General features: G+C 42.2%; 1 protein-coding gene across 1 annotated transcript in view; it reads left to right on the top strand.

Moving 5' to 3' along the window:
• Nucleotides 1-398: 398 nt before the first annotated feature.
• Nucleotides 399-26,396, top strand: part of lmcd1 (LIM and cysteine-rich domains 1) — a 30,642-nt gene continuing 4,644 nt past the window's right edge. Inside the window, exons 1-6 of the mRNA XM_014134099.2 lie at nt 399-565; nt 8,943-9,028; nt 10,184-10,304; nt 10,854-10,979; nt 18,516-18,665; nt 19,009-19,224. Of these exons, the coding sequence (XP_013989574.1) occupies nt 539-565; nt 8,943-9,028; nt 10,184-10,304; nt 10,854-10,979; nt 18,516-18,665; nt 19,009-19,224 (726 nt within the window). The 5' untranslated portion in view covers nt 399-538. The remainder of the gene's footprint in view (nt 566-8,942; nt 9,029-10,183; nt 10,305-10,853; nt 10,980-18,515; nt 18,666-19,008; nt 19,225-26,396) is intronic.

Raw genomic sequence — 26,396 nt, 5'->3', positions numbered from 1 at the left:
ACAGGAAACATCTCCCTAACAGCAAGAGATCACAACTATTAATGTGTCCCAATTAGCACCCTAGTCTCTACGTTAGGAGCCTATAGGTCGTGGTCAAAGTAGTGCACTATGTAGAGGGGCAGGGTGCCTCTTGGGACGGGTACTATGTGACTAGTGCATTCCTGGGGCCTGATATTGCATCCTCACTCACCAGTGAGGTCATGTCTCTATCTGATCCAGACAATGGGTGTTCCCAATTTGTAAGAAAGAGAAAGGGGAAGAAAAATTAAAAAAAAAAGTGGGAGGAGGAGGGGAAAATACCACTGGAATTCTATTGGTTGTGGGGTGTTTTACTTTGCTGCGATTGGGTTGGCACGGGTGTTCCAGGGAATCCCAGCGGCCAGTCATTTAAGCCTTCTTTGTCAGACTCGTGTGCAGCAGAAAACCATAGTAGTGGAGTTCACCACAGTTCTCTGAAGAGAGCAGAGCTATCCAACACACCTCCAGATAGGCTACATTTCTCTTTGGAACTGTATCTCAGCCCTTCAACTTGAGGACTATGGATTTGACCTCTGGAATAGAGAAGGTGAGTGAAACACACTTGTAAATGTTTTCATACATTTTTTTTTTTTAAAGTGTTAAAAAAACAAACAATAATTGTAGCAGCAACCACAAAATCTATGCATAATCTTCCATATTTCCTGTAGTGTTTTTCACTGCTGTCTGTACTAGTCTGTTAGTGTAACCTGTCCACTTCTTGAACCTGACCCTGTCAGTGTTCTGTGAGGAACAGTGGTGATAGGTTTTCTTATAGGAATGCAAAACGTTATATTCTGACCAGTAATCCACCAAGACTGATGTTTTAAAAAAAAAAAAAGGTTTATCTCCCTACATACAGTGCATTCGGAAAGACTCCTTTTTCCACATTTTGTTATGTTACAGCCTTATATCTTTCCCCCCTCATCAGTCTACACACAATTACCCCATAATGACAAAGTGAAAACACAGAAATGCCTTTGCTATGAGACTTTGCTATGAGACTTGAAATTGAGCTCAGGTGCATCCTGTTTCCATTGATCATCCTTGAGATGTTTCTACAATTTGATTGGATGAGATGTTTAAACAACTTGATTGGAGTCCACCTGTAGTAAATTAGATTGATTGGACATGAATTGGAAAGGTGCAAACACCAGTCTACATAAGGTCCCACAGCATGTCAGAGCAAAGACCAAGCCACGGTGAGGCATGGCGGTGGCAGCAGCAGCGTCATGCTTTTGGGATGTTTTTCAGTGTCAGGGACTGGAAGATTAGTCAGGATGGAGGGAAAGATGATAAGATATAAGTAAAGAGATCCTTGATGAAAACCTGCTCCAGAGCGCTCAGGACCTCAGACTGGGGGCGAAGGTTCACCTTCCAACAGGACAAACGACCCTAAGCACACAGCCAAGACAATGCAGGAGTGGCTTCAGGACAAGTCTCTGAATGTCCATGAGTGGCCCAGCCAGAACCCGGACTTAAACCTGATCGAACACGTCTGGAGAGACTTGAAAATAGCTGTGCAGCGACGCTCCCCATCCAACCTGACAGAGCTTGAGAGGATCTACAGAGAAGAATGGGAGAAACTCCCCAAATACAGGTGTGCCAAGCTTGTAGCGTCATACCCAAGAAGACTCGAGGCTGTAATCGCTGCCAAAGTACTGAGTAAAGGTTCTGAATACTGATATTTCTGTTCTTTTATACATTTGCAAAAATCTATAGTTGTTTTTTCTTTGTCATTATTGGGTATTGTGTGTAGATTGATGAGGGGGGGGGTGAAAGAAACAATTTAATCAAATTTTAGTATAAGACTGTAACGTAACAAAATGTAAGTCATGGGGTCTGAATACTTTCCGACGGCACTGTAGAGCATTTATTTTGACCTCTATGGGTCATTTAAGCTGTGTCTGATCTTTTTAATGGAAGGTCTAATTGAAGAAAGTGTGATACTCGTTGACTGAGCACGGTATGCATGTATTGAATCTTAGTCTGATATTGGAACAGCGGGAACGGACACATGCCTACTGTACACACGATAACATATGCACTATATACACATGGATTTAGTACTGTAGATATGTGGTAGTGTAGGGGCTAAAGGTCACACAGTATGTTGTGAAATCTGTGAATGTATTGTAATGTTTTAAACATTTTATAAACTGCCTTAATTTAGTTGGACGGAGAGGAAGAGCAATGGGGATTTCATAATAAATACAAATATTGAAAGCAGTGTCCTCTAACAAAGAGTTTTCACTGGCTACGGTATGCATGGTGTTGAAAGGTCTTAGTCTGATATCGAAAGCCGTGTCCTCTAACAACCACCTGTCTATGGTGAGCTGCTTTAGACCGTTTATGAAATACCAAAAACTAAGCCACAACCTTTCTAAAATCCTCTCTGAAATAGCTTGACCGTCCGTCTCTCTCTCTTAAGCTTACTTGACCGTCCCTACGGATGTATCCTGAATTCACACATTGTTGTGCTGCAGATGATCCCAGCCAAAAATGACCTTTCCCTCCCTGTGGGAGGCGCCCTACTGTTGTCTAGAGCCCTATGGGTCTTGGTTAAAGAAGTAGTGCGCTAGATAGGGAATAGAGCGCCTTTTGGGACGGAGTCTTGGTCTAGTCTGTTTCTGTGTCACAGCTATTCCTCCTGTCATACTAGAGACGAAGACGGATCAATTCAACAGGACAGACTCATTAAAATACTTTCCTACATTTCAACAACAACCCCAACCCTGTTCTTGTACTCCCACAATGTTGTCATATTGAGGAGTGACACATTTTAACAATTCTCTGAAAACGGTTCTGAACCCTACGCTGAACTCCTCGACTCTACAATAGGGAAGGAAGAGTTCATGAAAGACCTCAGTGTTTCAGAAACAAAGTATTCCACAGTCCAATCGATAAACTGAGTTTGATGAGCAGTAAGCTACAATAAATATGTTATTACAAAAAGGACAGTGCGGTATTTTATTCTATTCATCTACAATCGTCTATTTCTAGTTGATTGGATGCGTCAACGTGTGTGTATTGAAGACTAGAGGCTCTTGAGCTGACCCACTTCAGTTTAGACGTGGCCTCCTCCATCCAAGTCTTTCCTAGAGCTATTAGGCCCTTCAGTTCTCCACCCGGCTCTGGCTGAGTTCCTAACTTGATACTTAACGTGTTTAGAACGACAGAGCCGTTACAACATTACAGCCCTTATCCTTTACAACGAAAAATAGATCCTCCACACATACTTCGCTTTGCTCATTTCATCACTCTTCCCGTCCGACTAAAGGGACATTGGTTTTAAGGCAACACACAACTTTTCTTCATTTAACACCCTAATGCGGTTGCAATGAAAGTCAAATAAGTAAATATTCATAGCAACACTCTTTACAGAGAAATATGTAACTTGCAACACTATATATACGGAGAAATGGGTAGCTAGCAACACTATATATATATACAGAGAAACGGGTAGCTAGCAACACTATATATACAGGGAAATAGGTAACTAGCAACACTATTGCTGCTCTACAAATCACATTTTTTTCTGGTTTGAGAGAACCTGCAGCTTGTCGTGTGTGATCGTCTGTAAGTTGTTTGTGTGTGTGCGCCACCTCTGAGTGAACAACATTGTCATTCAGACCAGTTGTTTACTTTGGCGGTCACATTAGTGCATAACAGACGTCTGCCAAGCCGAAGTGGCTGCCTCACCCTGCCTGCATTGACACCTTCTATTTACCCTGACCGACAGCCATCAAAGCTGTGGATTACAAAGGGATTTGATACCATGGTTGCCCTCCTAGTTTGTTTTGTTGCTCTCCTGTTTCTAATGCTGTCTGCTTAACCTTTTCACCAAGCACCTTTCAGAACAGAAGTGCTGCTTGGGGTTGGCACCTCTTGTTACAGTCCGCTGTCTCTCCGCCTGCAACCCTATGAGTTCTAGTCAAAAGTAAATTTCAACAACACCCCAACCGTGTTCTTGTAGTCTTCTCCTCGCGCCGTGTTCTTGTACTCCCACAATGTTGTCATATTGAGGAGTGACACATTTTAACAATTCTCTGAAAACGGTTCTGAACCCTACGCTGAACTCCTCGACTCTACAATAGGGAAGGAAGAGTTCATGAAAGACCTCAGTGTTTCAGAAACAAAGTATTCCACAGTCCAATCGATAAACTGAGTTTGATGAGCAGTAAGCTACAATAAATATGTTATTACAAAAAGGACAGTGCGGTATTTTATTCTATTCATCTACAATCGTCTATTTATAGTTGATTGGATGCGTCAACGTGTGTTTATTGAAGACTAGAGGCTCTTGAGCTGACCCACTTCAGTTTAGACGTGGCCTCCTCCATCCAAGTCTTTCCTAGAGCTATTAGACCCTTCAGTTCTCCACCCGGCTCTGGCTGAGTTCCTAACTTGATACTTAACGTGTTTAGAACGACAGAGCCGTTACAACATTACAGCCCTTATCCTTTACAACGAAAAATAGATCCTCCACACATACTTCGCTTTGCTCATTTCATCACTCTTCCCGTCCGACTAAAGGGACATTGGTTTTTAGGCAGCACACAATTTCTTATTTTCACACCCTAATGTGGTTGCAATGAAAGTCTATTTACTTTTTTTTTTTTTTCATAGCAATACTATTTACGGAGAAATATGTAGCTAGCATATCTCACTATTTATGGAGAAATATGTAGCCAACATCTCATTATTGACGCAGAAATATGTAGCTAGCATATCTCACTATTTAGGCAGCAAAATGTAACTTGCATATCTCACTCGTTATGTATTTATACTCCAAGCATAAAGACTGACTGGGTTATTGTGGCTCGATAAATCACACCATTTTTTTCTGGTTTGAGAGAACCTGCAGCTTGTCGTGTGTGATCGTCTGTAAGTTGTTTGTGTGTGTGCGCCACCTCTGAGTGAACAACATTGTCATTCAGACCAGTTGTTTACTTTGGCGTTCACATTAGTGCATAACAGACGTCTGCCAAGCCGAAGTGGCTGCCTCACCCTGCCTGCATTGACACCTATTTACCCTGACCGACAGCCATCAAAGCTGTGGATTACAAAGGGATTTGATACCATGGTTGCCCTCCTAGTTTGTTTTGTTGCTCTCCTGTTTCTAATGCTGTCTGCTTAACCTTTTCAACAGACACTTTCAGAACAGAAGTGCTGCCTGGGGAATGGCACCCCTATGAGCTCTGGTCAAAAGTAGAGCCCTATATAGGGATTAGGGTGCCATTTTGAACGGGCCCTCTGTCCTGTGTGTCCTTCGAGTCCCATGTCTCTGTCATGTCTCTTCTCTGTATTCCTGTGAAGGACAGAGTGATCGATGATGGTGCTTTGTACATAAAGCAGAGCTGGCTTTGGCAGTCTACTCTGCAACATCATGGATTATAAATAGACCGGGACCAGAGGGAGGGGAGGGGTCAGGCACACGATGCTGTACTCATTGGTCCCTCTTCAGAAAAGTGTCTCCGAGTAGGAGTACTGATCATGGATGAGTTTTTTTTTTTTTGCCTTTTAGATCTCAATGAATAAGATTAGCGGCTTGCGAAAGTGTTCACCCCCCCCCCCCTTGGCATTTTTCCTATTTTGTTGCCTTACAACCTGGAATTAAAATAGATTTTGTATTTTGATTTTGTTTGTATCATTTGATTTACTCGAACCACTTTGAAGATGCTACATCTTTTTTTTGTGAACCAAACAAAGACACAACTGAACCACCTTTTGCAGAAATTACAGCTGCAAGTCTCTTGGGGTATGTCTCTATAAGCTTGGCACATCTAGCCAATGGGATGTTTGCCCATTCTTCAAGGCAAAACAGGTCCAGCTCCTTCAAGTAGGATTGGCTTCTGCTGGTGTACAGCAATCTTTAAGTCATACCACAGATTCTCAATTGGATTGAGGTCTGGGCTTTGACTAGGCCCTTCCAAGACATTTAAATGTTTCCCCTTAAACAACTCAAGTGTTGCTTACGGTCATTGTCCTGCTGGAAGGTGAACCTCCGTCCCAGTCTCAAATCTCTGGAAGACTGAAACAGGTTTCCCTCAAGAATTTCCCTATATTTAGCGCCATCCTTCAATCCTGACCAGTTTCCCAGTCCCTGCCAATGAAAAACATCCCCACAGCATGATGCTGGGGATGGTGTTCTCGGGGTGAGGAGAGGTGTTGGGTTTGCGCCAGACATAGCATTTTCCTTGATGGCCAAAAAGCTACATTTATGTCTCATCTGACCAGTGTACCTTCTACCATATGTTTGGGGAGTCTCCCACATGCCTTTTGGTGAACACCAAATGTGTTTTGCTTATTTTTTTCTTTAAGCAATGGCTTTTTTCTGGCCACTCTTCCGTAAAGCCCAGCTCTGTGGAGTGTACTGCTTAAAGTGGTCCTATGGACAGATACTCCAATCTCTGCTGTGGAGCTTTGTAGCTCCTTCAGGGTTATCCTTGGTCTCTTTGTTGCTTCTCTGATTAATGCCTTCCTTGCCTGGTCCGTGAGTTCTGGTGGGCAGCCCTCTCTTGGCAGGTGTGTTGTGGCGCCATATTCTTTACATTTTTTTTATAATGGATTTAACTGTGGGATGTTCAAAGTTTCAGATATTTTTTTTATAACCTCCACAATTTTGTTCTTGACCTGTTTGGAGAGCTCCTTGGTCTTCATGGTGCCCCTAGCTTAGTGGTGTCCCTTGCTTAGTGGTGTTGCAGACTCTGGGGCCTTTCAGAACAGGTGTGTGTATGTTTGTTATATATATTACTGAGATCATGTGACACTTAGGTAGCACACAGGTGGACATTATTAGTTAAATAATGTGACTTCTGAAGGTAATTGGTTGCACCAGATCTTATTTTGGGGCTTCATCAGGCTTTGTCCAATAGAGAGAGAGACAAAAACAACCTGGCTCAGGTCCCAAGTTTAAAATAAACATCTTCAAGTCTATTCGAAACTGTTCATTCATGAGCTTGTTTAGACTGAGTTGACGCATTCAGGAAGAGTTGGCTTATAAGTCAGACCAATCACTACAGAATTATATTGGAGGATCACGCAGTCACACACACACAGACACACAGACACAGAGCGAGAGAGTTAGACAGCACGCTGCTGCAGGATACACAGGACAGGGCTGCTTCATCACAGGGATCGTCCATGTACAAACTGCACACACACACACACACACACACACACACACACAGTTGTGGGAATTTTTTCTGTTTTTTTTCTCTTCTTCTTAATGCTTTTAGGTTACTATTGGATATAATTGTATCTTAAGTGTCATAAAAAATAAAAATAAAATAAAAATCCAGTCTCAATGACATCATTCTAGTCGTGGGAGAGTTTCAGTGTATCTGTAATCTGTGATGTCACTCTGCTCAACCTTCTAATGTTTTAGGAGTCTGAAATGGTGGCTATTTTCAAGAATCTCAAATGTAAAATATATTTTGATTTTGTTTAACTTTTTTTTTTTATATATATATATTTTTTTGGTTACTACATGATTCCATATGTGTTATTTCATAGTTTTGATGTCTTCACTATTATTGTGTGTGTGTGTGTGTGTGTGTGTGTGTGTGTGTGTATACGGCCCTGTGAGTGTGTTTCTAAATGATGTTCCAATGACCTGCCACTGGTATTAAACAAAAGCCTGTGTGTCCATGTATGCTGATGATTCAACCATATACGCATCAGCAACCACAGCTAATGAAGTCATTGAAACCCTTAACAAAGAGTTGCAGTCTGTTTTGGAATGGGTGGCCCGTCATAATAAGTAATAAACTGGTCCTGAACATCTCTAAAACCTAAGAGCATTGTATTTGGTACAAAACATTCCTTAAGTTCTAGACCTCAGCTGAATCTGGTAATGAATGGTGTGGCTGTTGAACAAGTTGAGGAGACTAAATTACTTGGCGTTACCTTAGATTGTAAACTGTCATGGTCAAAACACAGATTCAATGGTTGTAAAGATGGGGAGAGGTCTGGCCGTAATAAAGAAATGCTCTGCTTTTTTATTTTTGGCAATGCATTCCACAAGCAAGTCCTGCAGGCTCTAGTTTTATCTTGATAATTGTCCAGTCAAGTGCTGCAAGGAGCTGGCCCAGAACAGAGCGGCACATCTTGATCTTCATTGTAAACAGAGGGCTGTACATCAAGGAAATGGACATGTATTATACAGAGCCATGAATGCATGGAACTCCCTTCTTATATTGCTCAAATAAACATTAAACCTGGTTTCAATAAAATGGATAAAGCAACACCTCATGGCACAGCGCCTCTCCTCCATGTGACCTACTGGTTGTGTGTGTGTGTACTGAAAGATGCGTGCATGTTCATGTTTTTAAATGTATGTAAAGTATTTTTGTCTGTAATGTCTATTTCGTTATGTGACCCCCAGTAAGACTACCTGTTGATGTTGGCATTTTATTTATTTCTCATTTTTATTTAACCAGGTAGGCCAGTTGTTATGACCAAAAGTTATCGTACTTCAATATTTTTGCGCAATGTTAGGACTACAATCGATGTTTCTGAATAATATCGATGCCACACAGGCTGTTTTGGTTCAGTTCCTCTTTAACATGTTCACACACACACACACGGTGAGATGATTTGCCTTTTTTAAAATGTATTTATTTCACCTTTATTTAACCAGGTAGGCTAGTTGAGAACAAGTTCCCATTTACAACTGCGACCTGCCCAAGATAAAGCAAAGCAGTTCGACAACATACAACAAGACAGAGTTACACATGGAGTAAAACAAACCTACAGTCCAAGGCTAATGAGGATCCTAATAAATCGCATCAAAGGGGTGTCTGTATGCTTTATGAGTTGAGGATACGAAGCTTTCAAATGCCTCTGAGGCTCAGGTCCACTGAGTGTTTCCCTCCCTGTATTCCTGGTCTAATCGTCTGTCTCCTCTCCTCCTCTCTCCCCAGATGTGGTCAGCGGCTCTAGTAGGGAAGGATGCAACGTGTCTGTCATGTAAAGGGATCTGCTCTGGATTCCTCCCACATTCCTGGAGGTAATTTATCCCCAACGTTACACACAACGCAGTGGTGTAAAGCAAGATGGCTTCCTAAGTTTTCCTAGTTCCCTTTTTTTAGTTCTCCCCTAATGGTTCTGGAATGTTTTTGCTCCATTTGCCTTGACTGCCTCTCTGCCGCCGATGGCCATAATGGAGTGTTTTTGTTTGGGGTGATGTGTGTGTCTAGTGGAAGATGAATGGTCCTGAAATATTGTCCTTTTACCAAATGGCACCCTTTCCGCTAGACTGCTTCTGACCAGAGCCCCCCAAGGGGCCGTGTTAACAGTGGAGCCCCACCCCCCCAAGGGGCCGTGTTAACAGTGGAGCCCCCCCCCCCCAAGGGGCCGTGTTAAGTGGTGCATTATATAGGGAACAGGGGGCTATTTGGCATTCAGCCACTGACTAATCAATGATAAACACACCGTTCTTAAACTGACCAGAATCCACTGCTCCCATTCAACTATTCCTAAGATAAGTTTCATTTTTAGCTTTAGGACTAAACACAACTTTTGATAGTTGTTCAGCTGAACCAAACAAAAATAGATTTTGTTTTATTGCTGTGGATATGAAGAGGTACTTCCTGTAGATATTTTAGTTGGAAAACTAAAATATAATATCCCATAATTCTTTGCATAAATGAGGAAAAATTCTTGACATGAATCAGTTTATTTTCCAAAGCTTGTGAATGTGACTTGTTCTAACCTATGTCTTCAACCTAGGCCAGGGGTATTCAAATCCTACCCTATGAGTTTCCAGGAGCACTGCTGGTTTTCTGTTCTACTTGATAATAAATTGCACCCACCTGGTGTCCCAGGTCTAAATCAGTCCCTGATTGGAGAGGAATCACCCACCTGGTGTCCCAGGTCTAAATCAGTCCCTGATTAGAGAGGAACAAAAAAACGGATACATTGGAGAGATCAAGTAGATCCATAGGTTGCTGGTTCTGATCGAAGGACCAATCAGAACCAAGCACACACCCACCCATCACAAAGAGTGGAAGTGTTTTGTACAAGAATGTATGTTAGCTATTTTGTATGATCATCTGCCCTGTTCTACTCTGCCCTGCCGTGTTCTACTCTGCCCTGCATGCAGGGTGTCCGGACACTGGAGGATGACTTTACCTTTTATATATGACGAATTCTCTGCCTCCAGAAAAGCCTGTACCCAGTGTGGCTGCAGTGTGGAAGACCATGGTCACAGCTCAGACCTAGAGGACGATCACAAGATGGGTCGTCTCCTCGCCGACTCCAAATACGTCCACCTGACAGCCAAGGTGATCTTTTTGATTTGATGCATTTTGAACATTTTTAAAAACACAATTCAGGTGGAATACACTGCATTTCATATCGCCAAGAAGATTAAGTTATTCTGCATCCCGGGTAAAAAAAGAGGTCTTCTGACGTCAATGGGACTTCATCAAGGTTAAATAAATAAATCATGTTATTTTATTGGATAGAATAGAGCAGGTCTTGGCAATTCCAGTCCTCGGGGGGGGGGGGGAATTGACTGATTGGTGTCACTCCCCCCCACCTGTCCCTAGCTAACGCACCTGATTTTAAACTATTTGCATTTTTAACTAAATATCATGATTAGTTGATTATTGGAGTTAGGTGTGTTAACTGGGGCTGGTGGACAAAAGTGTGACACCAATCAGTCCCCCCCGAGGAGTTGCCCAGGCCTGGAATAGAGAGACGTGAAATAGCAGAGGGGACGGCGTTGAATCCAGCTACAGTAGGATGTGTATTCTGGAGGCATCAGCTTAGACCCTCTGACCACCTGAGGCCATAAATACTGTACTTTTCCATTTTCCATTGTGTAACAGGTGAAGGGTATCCGGGTGTACAAACGTAACCGCATGGTCATCACCAACCCTGTGGTGTCCAGGAAGGACCCCACCTTTAACACCATCACCTACGACTGGGCACCGCCAGGACTCACACAGAAACTGGTGAGGGGGAACGAAGGAGGGAAGGGAAGGGACCACTTTACCTGTTGAATTGAGTTAGTAAAAGTATGTAGTTAAATTTAAATGACCACTTTGCCTGTGAAGTTCAAATTCCATAGTGGAGGACAGAAGCCTGTCCTATTCTGGCCCTGTCCTATTCTGGCCCTGTCCTATTCTGGCCCTGTCCTATTCTGGTGCTCGGAAAGAGGGAACTAAAGTCACAGCAGCTAAAATTAATTAATAATTCCACGTCCCCCTGAGAAGGGGGGGGGGGGGAGGTTTCACCCTGACACACAGTGGGCACACTTCCTGCCTGTCAGCCGACAGAAGAACCACAAGGTTTATTTCTAGACCTTATGTGTTTCTGTCCTGCTAACGCGTTCCGCTCTGCTCTGACACGAGGCCTCAAGGGTCCCTGTGGACAAAAGGCCTGGTCGGACCTGGTCCAGCTCCTACATTTTTTTTTTTTTTTAAAGAGCTCCATTAAAGATTTGCTCTCTTCCAGAATAGGACCTGACTGTAACAGCACAGTGAGCCTCAGCCAGAGGCAGCATTGAGGTGTGATGTAGTAGAGGTCAACATAGTTCCAGACTTGGCATTTCCCACCTTTAGTCAGTCAGAACTGATGGTCCGTCCACAGCCACCATCACTACAGAGCCATATGTTTAGAGTTCGGCTCTTTTTAGATGAATTTTCTTCTTATTCTCGATATTCAGCTACATAGCATGTTCTTTATATTCCCCATTTAATGTTAATGCAGAGCTCAGTGGTGGAAAAAGTACCCTGTTATATACACCATAAACTCAAGTATTTGATCAGTTAAGTTGGCTAATGTTGCTCAACATTTCTCTGGCTAGCTAACGGAGAATTCGATCGAGCTAGCAAGATACTAAACGATACACACCTCAAACTTTCCAAATGCCAGTTGTTTTTCGATTACAGCTCATGAAGTATGATTCATCACCTTCTCACCCCTGTCTCCATGGTCAGGCTTCACCTACCTCTTCGTTATAGTTCAGGGGACGCGCTGCTGTAACTGACAAGCTGTTTTTCCAGAGCGCGCACTGTAACTAGCAAATTGGTTGTCTCTTTTCTCATCAGTCGCATGCTGCATTCTGTTATGTGAACGATTGGCTGAGTCTTGGATACAGCCAGTATTGCTCCAAACGCATCACTCGTTCGTTTACAGCCAGTAGTAATCCAAAGCCCCCCCCTCCCTTCTCATGGGATCTACACGAATGACCTAGGTCACCTATTTTGGATTTAAAATGGCGAATGTCACCGAAAGGTGACTAGTTTGCTTCCCTGACAGATACCACAAAAAATTACTTCAAAGTATTTTTACTTAGTGAGGGGAAAAAAGTATTTGATCCCCTGCTGATTTTGTACGTTTGCCCACTGACAAAGAAATGATCAGTCTATAATTTTAATGGTAGGTTTATTTGAACAGTGAGAGACAGAATAACAACAACAAAATCCAGAAAAACGCATGTCAAAAATGTTATAAATTGATTTGCACTTTAATGAGGGAAATAGAAAAGAAACGGGATCAAATACTTTTTTCCCTCACTGTAAGTACTTTATACCACGGGGGAGTTAACATGGCTGTTATAGAATGTTGTAGTGTCATGTTAAAAACCTCTTACATCTAGACGTTCCGCTAGCGGAACACCTGCTCCAATATCCAATGATGGGCGTGGCGCGAAATACAAACTCCTCTAAAATCCGAAAACTTCCATTTTTCAAACATATGACTATTTAACAGCATTTTAAAGACAAGACTCTCGTTAATCTAACCACACTGTCCGATTTCAAAAAGGCTTTACAGCGAAAGCAAAACATTAGATTATGTCAGCAGAGTACCCAGCCAGAAATAATCAGACACCCATTTTTCAAGCTAGCATATAATGTCACAAAAACCAAAACCACAGCTAAATGCAGCACTAACCTTTGATCTTCATCAGATGACACACCTAGGACATTATGTTATACAATACATGCATGTTTTGTTCAATCAAGTTCATATTTATATCAAAAACCAGCTTTTTACATTAGCATGTGATGTTCAGAACTAGCATTCCCACCGAACACATCCGGTGAATTTACTAAATTACTCACGATAAACATTAACAAAAAACATAATTATTTTAAGAATTATAGATACAGAACTCCTTTATGCAATCAAGGTGTCCGATATTAAAATAGCTTTTCGGTGAAAGCACATTTTGCAATATTCTCAGTAGATAGCACGTCATCACAGGCTAGCTATTTTGACACGCACCAAGTTTGACCCTCACCAAACTCAGATTTACTATTAGAAAAGTTTGATTACCTTTGCTGTTCTTCGTCAGAATGCACTCCCAGGACTTCTACTTCAATAACAAATGTTGGTTTGGTTCAAAATAATCCATAGTTATATCCAAATAGCGGCGTTTTGTTCGTGTGTTCAAGACACTATCCAAGGGTGACGAAGGGTTAGCCCGACGCGTTTCGTGACAAAAAAATTCTAAATATTCCATTACCGTACTTCGAAGCATGTCAACCGCTGTTTAAAATCCATTTTTATGTTATTTTTCTCGTAAAAAAAGCGATAATATTCCGACCGGGAGTCGTTGTTTTCGTTCAAAGACGAAAGAATTAAAAACATGGAGTCGCCTCCAACACGCGTCTCTGTTCTCTGATCGACCACTATCAAAATGCGCTAATGTTTTTCAGTCAGGGCCTGCAAAGCCACCATTCAGCTTTTTGCCGCCTTCTGAGAGCCTATGGGAGCCGTAGGAAGTGTCACGTAACAGCAGAGATCCCCTGTTTTGGATAGAGATGATCAAGAAGGCCAACAAATGGTCAGAGAGGGTACTTCCTGTACAGAATCTTCTCAGGTTTTGGCCTGCCAAATGAGTTCTGTTATACTCACAGACACCATTCAAACAGTTTTAGAAACTTTGGAGTAGTTTCTATCCAAACCTAATAATTATATGCATATTCTAGTTTCTGGGCAGGAGTAATAATCAGATTAAATCGGGTACGTTTTTTATCCGGCTGTGAAAATACTGCCCCCTAGCCATAACAGGTTAAAGGGAGTGCTCCTAATCTGTTTGTTACCTGTATAAAAGACCACCTGTCCACAGAAGCAATCAATCAGATTCCAAACTCTCCACCATGTCCAAGACCAAAGAGCTCTCCAAGGATGTCAGGGACAAGATTGTAGACCTACACAAGGCTGGAATGGGCTACAAGACCATCACCAAGCAACTTGGTGAGAAGGTGACAACAGTTGGTGCTTTTATTCGCAAATGGAAGAAACACAAAAGAACTGTCAATCTCCCTCGGCCTGGGGCTCCATGCAAGATCTCACCTTGTGGAGTTGCAATGGTCATGAGAACGGTGAGGAATCAGCCCAGAACTACATGGGGGGATCTTGTCAATGATCTCAAGGCAGCTGGGACCATAGTCACCAAGAAAACAATTGGTAACACACTACGCCGTGAAGGACTGAAATCTTGCAGTGCCTGCAAGGTCCCCCTGCTCAAGAAAGCACATATACATTCCCGTCTGAAGTTTGCCAATGAACATCTGAATGATTCAGAGGACAACTGGGTGAAAGTGTTGTGGTCAGATGAGACCAAAATGGAGCTCTTTGGCATCAACTCAACTCGCCGTGTTTGGAGGAGGAGGAATGCTGCCTATGACCCCAAGAATACCATCCCCACCGTCAAACATGGAGGTGGAAACATTATGCTTTGGGGTGTTTTTCTGCTAAGGGGACAGGACAACTTCACCGCATCAAAGGGACGATGGACGGGGCCATGTACTGTCAAATCTTGGGTGTGAACCTCCTTCCCTCAGTCAGGGCATTGAAAATGGGTCGTGGATGGGTATTCCAGCATGACAATGACCCAAAACACACGGCCAAGGCAACAAAGGAGTGGCTCAAGAAGAAGCACATTAAGGTCCTGGAGTGGCCTAGCCAGTCTCCAGACCTTAATCCCATACAAAATCTGTGGAGGGAGCTGAAGGTTCGGGATGCCAAACGTCAGCCTCGAAACCTTAATGACTTGGAGAAGATCTGCAAAGAGGAGTGGGACAAAATCCCTCCTGAGATGTGTGCAAACCTGGTGGCCAACTACAAGAAACGTCTGACCTCTGTGATTGCCAACAAGGGTTTTGCCACCAAGTACTAAGTCATGTTTTGCAGAGGGGTCAAATACTTATTTCCCTCATTAAAATGCAAATCATTTTCTAACATATTTTACATGTGTTTTTCTGGATTTTTTGTTGTTATTCTGTCTCTCACTGTTCAAATAAACCTACCATTAAAATTATAGACTGATAATTTCTTTGTCAGTGGGCAAATGTACAAAATCAGCAGGGGATCAAATACTTTTTTCCCTCACTGTAAGTGCTTTATATCACTGGGGGAGTTAACATGGCTGTTATAGAATGTTGTAGTGTTAATGGGGTTCTAACATGGCTGCTATAGAATGTTGTAGTGTTAATGGGGTTCTAACATGGCTGTTATAGAATGTTGTAGTGTTAATGGGGGTTCTAACATGGCTGTTATAGAATGTTGTAGTGTCTTGTTAATGGGGTTCTAACATGGCTGTTATAGAATGTTGCAGTGTCATGTTAATGGGGTTCTAACATGGCTGTTATAGAATGTTGTAGTGTCATGTTAATGGGGTTCTAACATGGCTGCTATAGAATGTTGTAGTGTTAATGGGGTTCTAACATGGCTGCTATAGAATGTTGTGGTGTCATGTTAATGGGGTTCTAACATGGCTGTTATAGAATGTTGTGGTGTCATGTTAATGGGGTTCTAACATGGCTGCTATAGAATGTTGTAGTGTTAATGGGGTTCTAACATGGCTGCTATAGAATGTTGTAGTGTCATGTTAATACATCATAATGTAGAAACCTTAATGTCCCAACTGTATAATGGCTCTGCGTCACCTAGTCTGACCTACACAACAGAGAACTCAGATCAAGGTTTTATATTGGCTTGAGAGTTTCATTCATCTGTTATACAATCTCAGTGTAGTCTTTGCTATGCATTTTTTTCTGACACGGGAACGGCTAATGTATATTTCTCTTAGTGGTACAGTAAATATTAGTGGTCTCTCTATAAGAATACCTCAGAGTTGTATGATGCAGCGAGGAACATGATCCAGCCTGCCTGCTAAAGCCTGCGTGTGCGTGTGCGTGTGCGTGCGTGCGTGTGTGTGTGTGTGTGTGTGTGTGTGTGTGTGTGTGTGGGCCTCTCTCCTGCCTGTCTCCCTCATGCTCTTAAAGCCAGGGCCGGCCTTCATCAGGACACACTAATGACAGGCAGGAGTGGGGAGCTTTACCCCAGGATTGTAGAGTGGTGGAATGGTGAGCGGTGAGCTTTACCCCAGGATTGTAGAGTGGTGGAATGGTGAGCGGTGAGCTTTACCCCAGGATTGTAGAGTGGTGGAATGGTGAGCGGTGAGCTTTACCCCAGGATTGTAGAGTGTGAGGCAGGCAGAGAGTGGTGAGCAGAGCTTACCCCTTAGAGCGCTGTAGCCCACCCGATCCGTCCTGGATGTGCTCACAAAGAAAACCCAATGTGACCCAGGAAGTTTACTATTTACTGAGGCTGTTAGGAATGTGTTTGTTTGACATCTGTTATTAGGGGAGAGCTGAAGGATAATTAGCTGTTTTGAGAGACTAGCTAGATGTACGTTTTTGTTAGAGATGGAGAAAAAGAGGAATAGAGGGGTGTGCCAGGTCACAGAGTGCTGACAGTAGTAGAGAAGCAGGGTTGTCCTAGGTCACAGCTGTGGTTTGGTAGGCCCAATGTTTGGTGGTTGGCTTGATTAGGAAAGGAGGGATGGAAGGCTCTGCTAGCGAGGCAACATTGTGTTGACAGCAGCCTGAAGGCTGTAGGAGAGAGTGATGGTCCCCTAGCTCTCTCACAGCACTGTGAGGTGTAGCTGATTGGCCAGCACTGTGGAACTGCTCTGGAATGCGTGTGTTGTTGTGTGTGTTTTGTGTGTGCTCTCCCCCTCAAAAAAAATACAAATGTCTGCCAAGAAGTTTTATTTGTCATATAACGCTAGTTAAACTGCTCTTAAAGTGGTGGTGTTAAACATCACCATAAAGGCTGCTCTGTTAATAACGAGTCAGTGTTGCAGCGTGGGTAATGCGGTGTGGGTGTGTATGGGGCAGCACAAGGAGAAGGGCCTCAGGGAACTACAGTATGAATGGATCTCTCTGTGCTCTGTTCCCAAACAGGGACCCTGTAGATTAGAGCAGTGGTTCCCAACCATCAACCAGGGGTAATAGGGACCCCTGGGGGCACTTGGTCTAACCACAGGGGGTAAAATGCACACGGGGGGGGGTAGTAATCTGGGCAGAGCAAAAATCAGTTGGTGGTACAGTAACCGATATTTATTTATTTAAAAAAAAAAAAAATTAAAGGTTAGGAACCACTGAACTAGAGGTTGTGTTTCTCAACGACCGGGAATGGGGAAACACACCATGGTTGTCTCCCATATGGCCCTGGTCTAAAGTCGTTCACCACGTAGGGAATAGGGTGCTATTTAGGTGGCGTTGCAGGGTGTAGTTCAGGATTTTTTAAAGCCACTTATAGCTGCTGCTGACTACAGTCCTTATTTTAACGAACAGAACTAATCAAAGATGTTACCTGTACCGTTTAGCTCAAGCAATACTCTCAAAGTATTTTACAGGACCCAGCTCCTAAAAGTAACAAAAATACTTGTCTGGACACGTTAGATTTGCTGCTATTGTTGCCGGTGCAACTCAATATAAGGAAGGTGTTCCTAATGTTTGGTGTACTCTGTGTATATCCTGTAAAACGACACGGGGGGGGGTTGTTCATTTTGAATTTCATGATTTTGTTTTAATGTTTAAAAGTGGAACATTAATTGCATCATTCAAGTCAGGTGTGTGTCCCCCAAAAGTGATGGGTTTAACGGAGCCCCTCACCACCCTGGAAGCCCCTCACCACCCTGGAAGCCCCTCACCACCCTGGAAGCCCCTCACCACTCTGGAAGCCCCTCACCACTCTGGAAGCCCCTCACCACCCTGGAAGCCCCTCACCACCCTGGAAGCCCCTCACCACTCTGGAAGCCCCTCACCACTCTGGAAGCCCCTCACCACTCTGGAAGCCCCTCACCACTCTGGAAGTCTCTCAGAGTTTTGTCAGCAACATGTGACAACGGGGTGAGGGCGGGGGGGGGGGGGGCCCTCAGAGCGAGTTGATATGAGGGGGGGGGTGGTTTGGGATTCCTGGCCTCTCTCTCTTCTTACTCCCTCTTTCTGTCTTCTCTTCTTACTCACTCTCTTTCTCCTCTCTCTGTCCCTACTTCTGTCTCTCCCTCTCTCTCCTTACTCCATCTGTCTTCTCTCCGTCCCTACTTCTCTCTCCCTCTTTCTTCTTACTCCCTCTTTCTGTCTTCTCTCCGTCCCTACTTCTGTGTCTCTGTCTCTCCCTCTCTTTCTTCTTACTCCCTCTTTCTGTCTTCTCTCCATCCCTACCTCTCTCCCTCTCCTTTCCAGGCAATGCTGTATATGGAGTTGCTTCCAGAAGAAAAGCGTCCTGTAGCAGGGACTGAGGGAGCGATGTACCGGCGCAGGCAGCTGATGAGACAGCTACCTGTCTACGATCAGGACCCCTCCCAGTGCCACGGGCCACTACCAGAGGATCAGGTTAGAATTTGATTTGATACACTTCTTGTCCTTTCAAATAAATAAATCCTCCATTTTTGGATTTGTCCACATGTTGGATAGTGTGCTCCGTCTCTTCACTCGGGTTCTTATGTTCAAACCCACACACTATTTGATACGAAGAACCTTCTAAAGAGTGCAGACAGCTACCCATTATTTATGTTAACAAAATCATGTCAAATGTATGTTATTTTAATTAATAAAATATTAAGCTTCACTAGCAGTAATAAACATTACATTCATTAAACCATAGTTGAAGATGGAATATACACCATATAGACTGAACGCTTATTTCTCCAATCGTTGGTCTTGTTCCTTCCACCAGCTCCAGGCCATGTCTGTCTTCATGAAGCGCTACAAGGAGGAGGCTCTAGGAGTAGGGGAGGTGGCTCTTCCTGGGGAGGGAGGGGCTAACCCTCCGCCCGTCGTCAAAGGAGATAAGCAGAAGAACGGAACTGGGAATGGGCAGGCCACCAATGTCCAGCCAGACCCTGTTGATACGCCTACCATCAATGGGACTGACTGCTGTAAAAATGAATATGTAAGTCTCATTGTCCAGCCAGACCCTATTTATACTCCTACCACCAATGGGACTGACTGCTGTAAAAGTGAATATGTAAGTCTCATTTTAACTACAATATTTACAGGAGTGTTTGCTTTACGTGTTAGATGGTTTGCAGTTTTTGGGAGTAACTATTCTATTGGTTCCATTAAGCCAGGCAAGCTCAATCAAGCACAGATTAAGTGTTTTAAATTATTTCTAATACTACTTGAACCCAGGTCTGTTTTGACCCCATCTCTCACCTATCCTCAGGCTCTTCCTGCTCTAAAGAGCCTCCCAACCCACTCCAAGCCTTTCAATTCTTAGGCTACTTTACATTTCTCTTTCATTACTCAATTCCTTACTTTTCTCTTTCATCACCCCTGGACTTTGAAGGAGATATTTTTTTCCTACAAGAATAATTGGATTTTTTTAAATTATTTTTTTTAACAGAAAATTCATTTTTGTTTTGACATTCATATTACAAATGCTTAGTTCTCTTCACTTTTTAATTATGTTGAACCATAAAGTTCACATACAGGAGTTAAGATTGGAATGAATGGTGGGTTGGTCGCTGTGGGTGAAAAGCCAGCACTTGAAGAGGACATTAGAAACATATGTATACAGTTGAAGTTGGAAGTTTACATACACCTTAGCCAAATACATTTAAACTCAGTTTTTCAAAAATTCCCTGTTTTAGGTCAGTTAGGATCACCACTTTATTTTAAGAATGCGAAATGTCAGAATAATAGTAGTGATTTATTTCAGCTTTTATTTCTTTCATCACATTCCCAGTGGGTCAGATGTTTACATACACTCAATTAGTATTTGGTAGCATTACCTTTAAATTGTTTAACTTGGGTCAAATGTTTCGGTACCCTTCCACAAGCTTCCCACAATAAGTTGGGTACATTTTGGCCCATTCCTCCTGACAGAACTGGTTTAACTGAGTCAGGTTTGTAGGCCTCCTTGCTCGCACACGCTTTCTCAGTTCTGCCCGCATATTTTCTATGGGATTGAGGTCAGGGCTTTGTGACACCCACTCCAATACCTTGACTTTGTTGTCCTTAAGCCATTTTGCTACAACTTTGGAAGTTTGCTTGGGGTCATTGTCCATTTGGAAGACCCATTTGCGACCAAGCTTTAACTTCTTGACTGATGTCTTGATGTGGCTTCAATATATCCACATCATTTTCCAACCTCATGATGCCATCTATTTTGTGAAGTGCACCAGTCCCTCCTGCAGCAAAGCACCCCCACAACATGATGCTGCCACCCCCGTGCTTCACGGTTGGGATGGTTTTCTTCAGCTTGCAAGCCTCCCCCTTTTCCCTCCAAACAAAACGATGGTCATTATGGCCAAACAGTTCCATTTTTGTTTCATCAAAATGACCAGAGGACATTTCTCTAAAAAGTACAGTCTTTGTCCCCATATGCAGTTGCAAACCGAAGTCTGGCTTTTTTATGGCAGTTTTGGAGCAGTGGCTTCTTCCTGGCTAAGCGGCATTTCAGGTTATGTCGATATAGGACTCGTTTTTACTGTGGATATAGATACTTTTGTACCTGTTTCCTCCAGCATCTTCACAAGGTCCTTTGCTGTTGTTCTGGGATTGATTTGCACATTTTGCACCAAAGTATGTTCATCTCTTGGAGACAGAACGCCTCTCCTTCCTGAGCGGTATGTCGGCTACGTGGTCCCATGGTGTTTATACTTGCGTACTATTGTTTGTACAGATGAACGTGGTACCTTCAGGCATTTGGAAATTGCTCCTAAGGATGACAGACTTGTGGAGGTCTAGATTTTTTTTTCTGAGGTCATAGCTGATTTCTTTTTGATTTTCCCATGATGTCAAGCAAAGAGGCATTGAGTTTGAAGGTAGGCCATGAAATACATCCACAGGTACACCTTAAATTGACTCAAATGATGTCAATTAGCCAATCAGAAGCATCTAAAGCCATGACCTAATTTTCTGGAATTTTCCAAGATGTTTAAAGGGCTAGGGGGCAGTATTGACACGGCTGGATAAAAAACATACCCGATTTAATCTGGTTACCACTCCTACCCAGTAACTAGAATATGCATATACTTATTACATATGGATAGAAAACACCCTAAAGTTTCTAAAACTGTTTGAATGGTGTCTGTGAGTATAACAGAACTCAAATGGCAGGTCAAAACCTGAGAGATTCCTTTACAGGAAGTGGCCTGTCTGACCATTTCTTGAACTTCTTTTCCATCTCTATCTTTTACTAAGGATCTCTGCTCTAACGTGACACTTCCCACGTCGTCCATAGGCGCTCAGAGCCCGGGAAAAAACAGAATGTCGTCATTCCAGCCCCAGGCTGAAACACATTATCGCCTTTCTCAAGTGGCCGATCAAGGGACTCTGGGCTTATGCGCGTGACCCGACCGCCCCCGCCTTTGGGATTTTTTCCTCTGTTTGCCGAAAAGGAGATTCCCTGTCGGAATATTATCACTTTTCTACGAGGAAAAATAGCGTAAAAATTGATTTTAAACAGCGGTTGACATGCTTCGAAGTACGGTAATGGAATATTTAGAATTATTGTCACGAATTGCGCCATGCGCGCGACACTTCTTTACCATTTCGGATAGTGTCTGGAACGCACGAACAAAACGCCGCTATTCGGATATAACGATGGATTATTTTGGACCAAACCAACATTTGTTATTGAAGTAGCAGTCCTGGGTGTGCATTCTGACGAAGACAACAAAAGGTAATCAAACTTTTATAATAGTAAATATGATTATGGTGAGTGCTAAACTTGCCGGGTGTCTAAATAGCGAGCCCGTGATGCCTGGGCTATGTACTTAGAATATTGCAAAATGTGCTTTCACCAAAAAGCTATTTTAAAATCGGACATATCGAGTGCATAGAGGAGGTCTGTATCTATAATTCTTAAAATAATTGTTATGCTTTTTGTGAACGTTTATCGTGAGTAATTTAGTAAAATGTTAGCGAATTCCCCGGAAGTTTGCGGGGGTATGCTAGTTCTGAACGTCACATGCTAATGTAAAAAGCTGGTTTTTGATATAAATATGAACTTGATTGAACAAAACATGCATGTATTGTATAACATAATGTCCTAGGGTTGTCATCTGATGAAGATCATCAAAGGTGAGTGCTGCATTTAGCTGTCTTCTGGGTTTTGGTGACATTATATGCTGGCTTGAAAAATGGGTGTCTGATTATTTCTGGCTTGGTACTCTGCTGACATAATCTAATGTTTTGCTTTCGTTGTAAAGCCTTTTTGAAATCGGACAGTGTGGTTAGATTAACGAGAGTCTTGTCTTTAAATAGCTGTAAAATAGTCATATGTTTGAGAAATTGAAGTAATAGGATTTTTAAGGTTTTGAAAATCGCGCCACAGGCTGCAAGTGGCTGTTACGTAGGTGGGACGCAAGCGTCCCACCTAGCCCATAGAGGCTAAAGGCACAGTCAACTTAGTGTATGTAAACTTCTGACCCACTGGAATTGTGATACAGTGAATTATAAGAGAAATAATCTGTCTGTAAACTATTGTTGGAAAAATGTATTGTGTCCTGCACAAAGTAGATGTCCTGACCGACTTGCCAAAACTATAAATTGTTAACAAGAAATTTGTGGATTGGTTGAAAAACGAGTTTTAACTTCTCTGGGACATCTGGGACGCTAGCGTCCCACCTGCGGTACACACTATCAACAGCCAGTGAAATATCAGGGTGGCAAATTCAAAACATCAATCTCATAATTCAAATTTCTCAAACACAACTATTTTACACCATTTTGAAGATACACTTCTCCTTAATCCAACCACATTGTCCGATTTCAAAAAGGCTTTACAGCGAAAGCATAAAATTAGATTATGTTAGGACAGAGCCTAAACAAGAAAAACCACACAGCCATTTTCCAAGTAGGAGAGGCGTCACAAAAACCAGAAATACAGCTAAAATTAAGCACTACCTTTGACGATCTTCATCAGATGACACTCCTAGGACTCAATGTTACACAATACATGTATGTTTTGTTCAATAAAGTTCATATTTATATCCAAAAACCCCATTTTACATTGGCACGTGATGTTCAGAAAATATTTTGCCTCCAAAACTGCAGGTGAATGAGCACAACAATTTACAAAAATACTCATCATAAACGTTGATAAAATATTCAACTTATTCAAAGAATTATAGATAAACATCTCCTTAATGCAACCACTGTGACAGATTTTCAAAAAAGCTTCACGGGGAAAGCACACTATGCAATAATCTGAGTACAGTGCTCAGTCACAAAACCAAACCCACCATTTTGTGGAGTCAACGAAACTCAGAAATAGCATTAAATATTCACTTACCTTTGATCTTCAGCGGAATGCACTCCCAGGAATCCCAAATCCACAATAAATGTTCATTTGTTTCGATAAAGTCCATATTTATGTCCAAATATCTCCTTTTTGTTCGCGCGTTCAGTAGAGTAACCCAAATGCACTGTGCTCGCGCAGTAAGTTCAGACAAAGTCAAAAAAGTTATTACAGTTCGTAGAAACATGTCAAATGATGTATAGAATTAATCTTTAGGATGTTTTCATCATAAATCTTCCATAATATTCCAACCGAACGATTCCTTTGTCTTCAAAAAGGAAAAGGAACACATAACTCTCACGGGAGCACGAGCCACTGAGCTCATGTCATTTTCTCAGTCATCTGATTCCAAGACCTCTTATTCTCTTCCCATTCACAGTAGAAGCATGAAACAACATTCTAAATACTTGACATCTAGTGGAAGCCTTAGGAAGTGCAAAATGACCCCACAGACACTGTATATTGGATAGGGAATCACTTGAAAAACTACAAACCTCAGATTTCCACACTTCCTGGTTGGATTTTTTTCTCAGGTTTTTGCCTGCCATATGAGTTCTGTTATACTCAGACATCATTCAAACAGTTTTAGAAACTTCAGAGTGTTTTCTATCCAAATCTACTAATAATATGCATATCCTACCTTCTGGGCCTGAGTAGAAGGCAGTTTACTACAGGCACGCTTTTCATCCGGACGTGAAAATACTGCCCCTTACCCAAGAGAGGATAAACTGCCCAGGAAAGGGCTGAAAATAGCCCATCCTAATGTATGTAGGCTTAAAAAAGACTGTTAATGAAATCAATAACTTGCTAACACCAGATAACATTAATACAGTGGCTTGTGAAAGTCTTCACTCCCCTTGGCGTTTTTCCTATTTTGTTGCCTTACAACCTCGAATTAAAATATGTTTTTTTTTTGTGGGGGGGGGGGGTTGTATCATTTGATTTACACAACAAAAAACTGAACTTGAGCGTGCATAACTATTCACCCCCTTAACCTCTTACATCTAGACGTTCCGCTAGCGGAACACCTGCTCCAATATCCAATGATGGGCGTGGCGCGAAATACAAACTCCTCTAAAATACAAAAACTTCAATTTTTCAAACATATGACTATTTCACAGCATTTTAAAGATAAGACTCTCCTTTATCTAACCACACTGTCCGATTTCAAAAAGGCTTTACAACGAAAGCAAAACATTAGATTATGTCAGCAGAAGTACCAAGCCAGAAATAATCAGACACCCATTTTTCAAGCTAGCATATAATGTCACAAAAACCCAGAAGACAGCTAAATGCAGCACTAACCTTTTATGATCTTCATCAGATGACAACCCTAGGACATTATGTTATACAATACATGCATGTTTTGTTCAATCAAGTTCATATTTATATCAAAAACCAGCTTTTTACATTAGCATGTGACGTTCAGAACTAGCATACCCCCGCAAACTTCCGGGGAATTCGCTAACATTTTACTAAATTACTCACGATAAACGTTCACAAAAAGCATAACAATTATTTTAAGAATTATAGATACAGACCTCCTCTATGCACTCGATATGTCCGATTTTAAAATAGCTTTTTGGTGAAAGCACATTTTGCAATATTCTAAGTACATAGCCCAGGCATCACGGGCTAGCTATTTAGACACCCGGCAAGTTTAGCACTCACCAATATCAGCTTTACTATTATAAAAGTTTCATCACCTTTTGTTGTCTTCGTCAGAATGCACTCCCAGGACTGCTACTTCAATAACAAATGTTGGTTTGGTCCAAAATAATCCATCGTTATATCCGAATAGCGGCGTTTTGTTCGTGCGTTCCAGACACTATCCAAAATGGTAAAGAAGTGTCGCGCGCATGGCGCAATTCGTGACAATAAAATTCTAAATATTCCATTACCGTACTTCGAAGCATGTCAACCGCTGTTTAAAATCAATTTTTACGCCATTTTTCTCGTAGAAAAGCGATAATATTCCGACAGGGAATCTCCTTTTCGGCAAACAGAGGAAAAAATCCCAAAGGCGGGGGCGGTCGGGGTCACGCGCATAAGCTAGTGTCTCTTGATGGGCCACTTGAGAAAGGCGATAATGTGTTTCAGCCTGGGGCTGGAATGACGACATTCTGTTTTTTCCCGGGCTCTGAGAGCCTATGGAAGACGTGGGAAGTGTCACGTTAGAGTAGAGATCCTTAGTAAATGATAGAGATGGAAAAGAAGTTCAACAAATGGTCAGACAGGCCACTTCCTGTAAAGGAATCTCTCAGGTTTTGACCTGCCATTTGAGTTCTGTTATACTCACAGACACCATTCAAACAGTTTTAGAAACTTTAGGGTGTTTTCTATCCATATGTAATAAGTATATGCATATTCTAGTTACTGAGTAGGAGTGGTAACCAGATTAAATCGGGTATGTTTTTTATCCAGCCGTGTCAATGCTGCCCCCTAGCCCTAACAGGTTAACTTGGTCTTTTGTTTAGACATGTAGCTAGCTAGCTAGCTAACAGTGAACCATAATCCCCATCCATAGAGTACTAGCAATACAAACCGATTGTCATAGCCAGCTAAAGTTACCCGAATAGGTTCAATGTTAGCTAGCAATGCAAATGGATTTTCTGAGATACTATTACAACACAGATCATGCATGTAATTTTAGCTAGAGAGCCAGCCACCTAACGTTAGCTAGTTAGCTAGCTAACCATTTTAAGCTTTAACTTGCAATGAAAACAACTTTCTGACAAAATTTAGAAATGTATAATATGTGAAACTGTAGCTAGACTCTTACCCGTATACATGGATAAACACCTCACAGCAGACTG

The sequence above is a fragment of the Salmo salar genome, chromosome ssa12 (assembly GCF_905237065.1).
Source record: "Salmo salar chromosome ssa12, Ssal_v3.1, whole genome shotgun sequence".
Lineage (NCBI taxonomy): Eukaryota > Metazoa > Chordata > Actinopteri > Salmoniformes > Salmonidae > Salmo > Salmo salar.
This window is presented reverse-complemented; position numbering and strand designations above follow the sequence as displayed.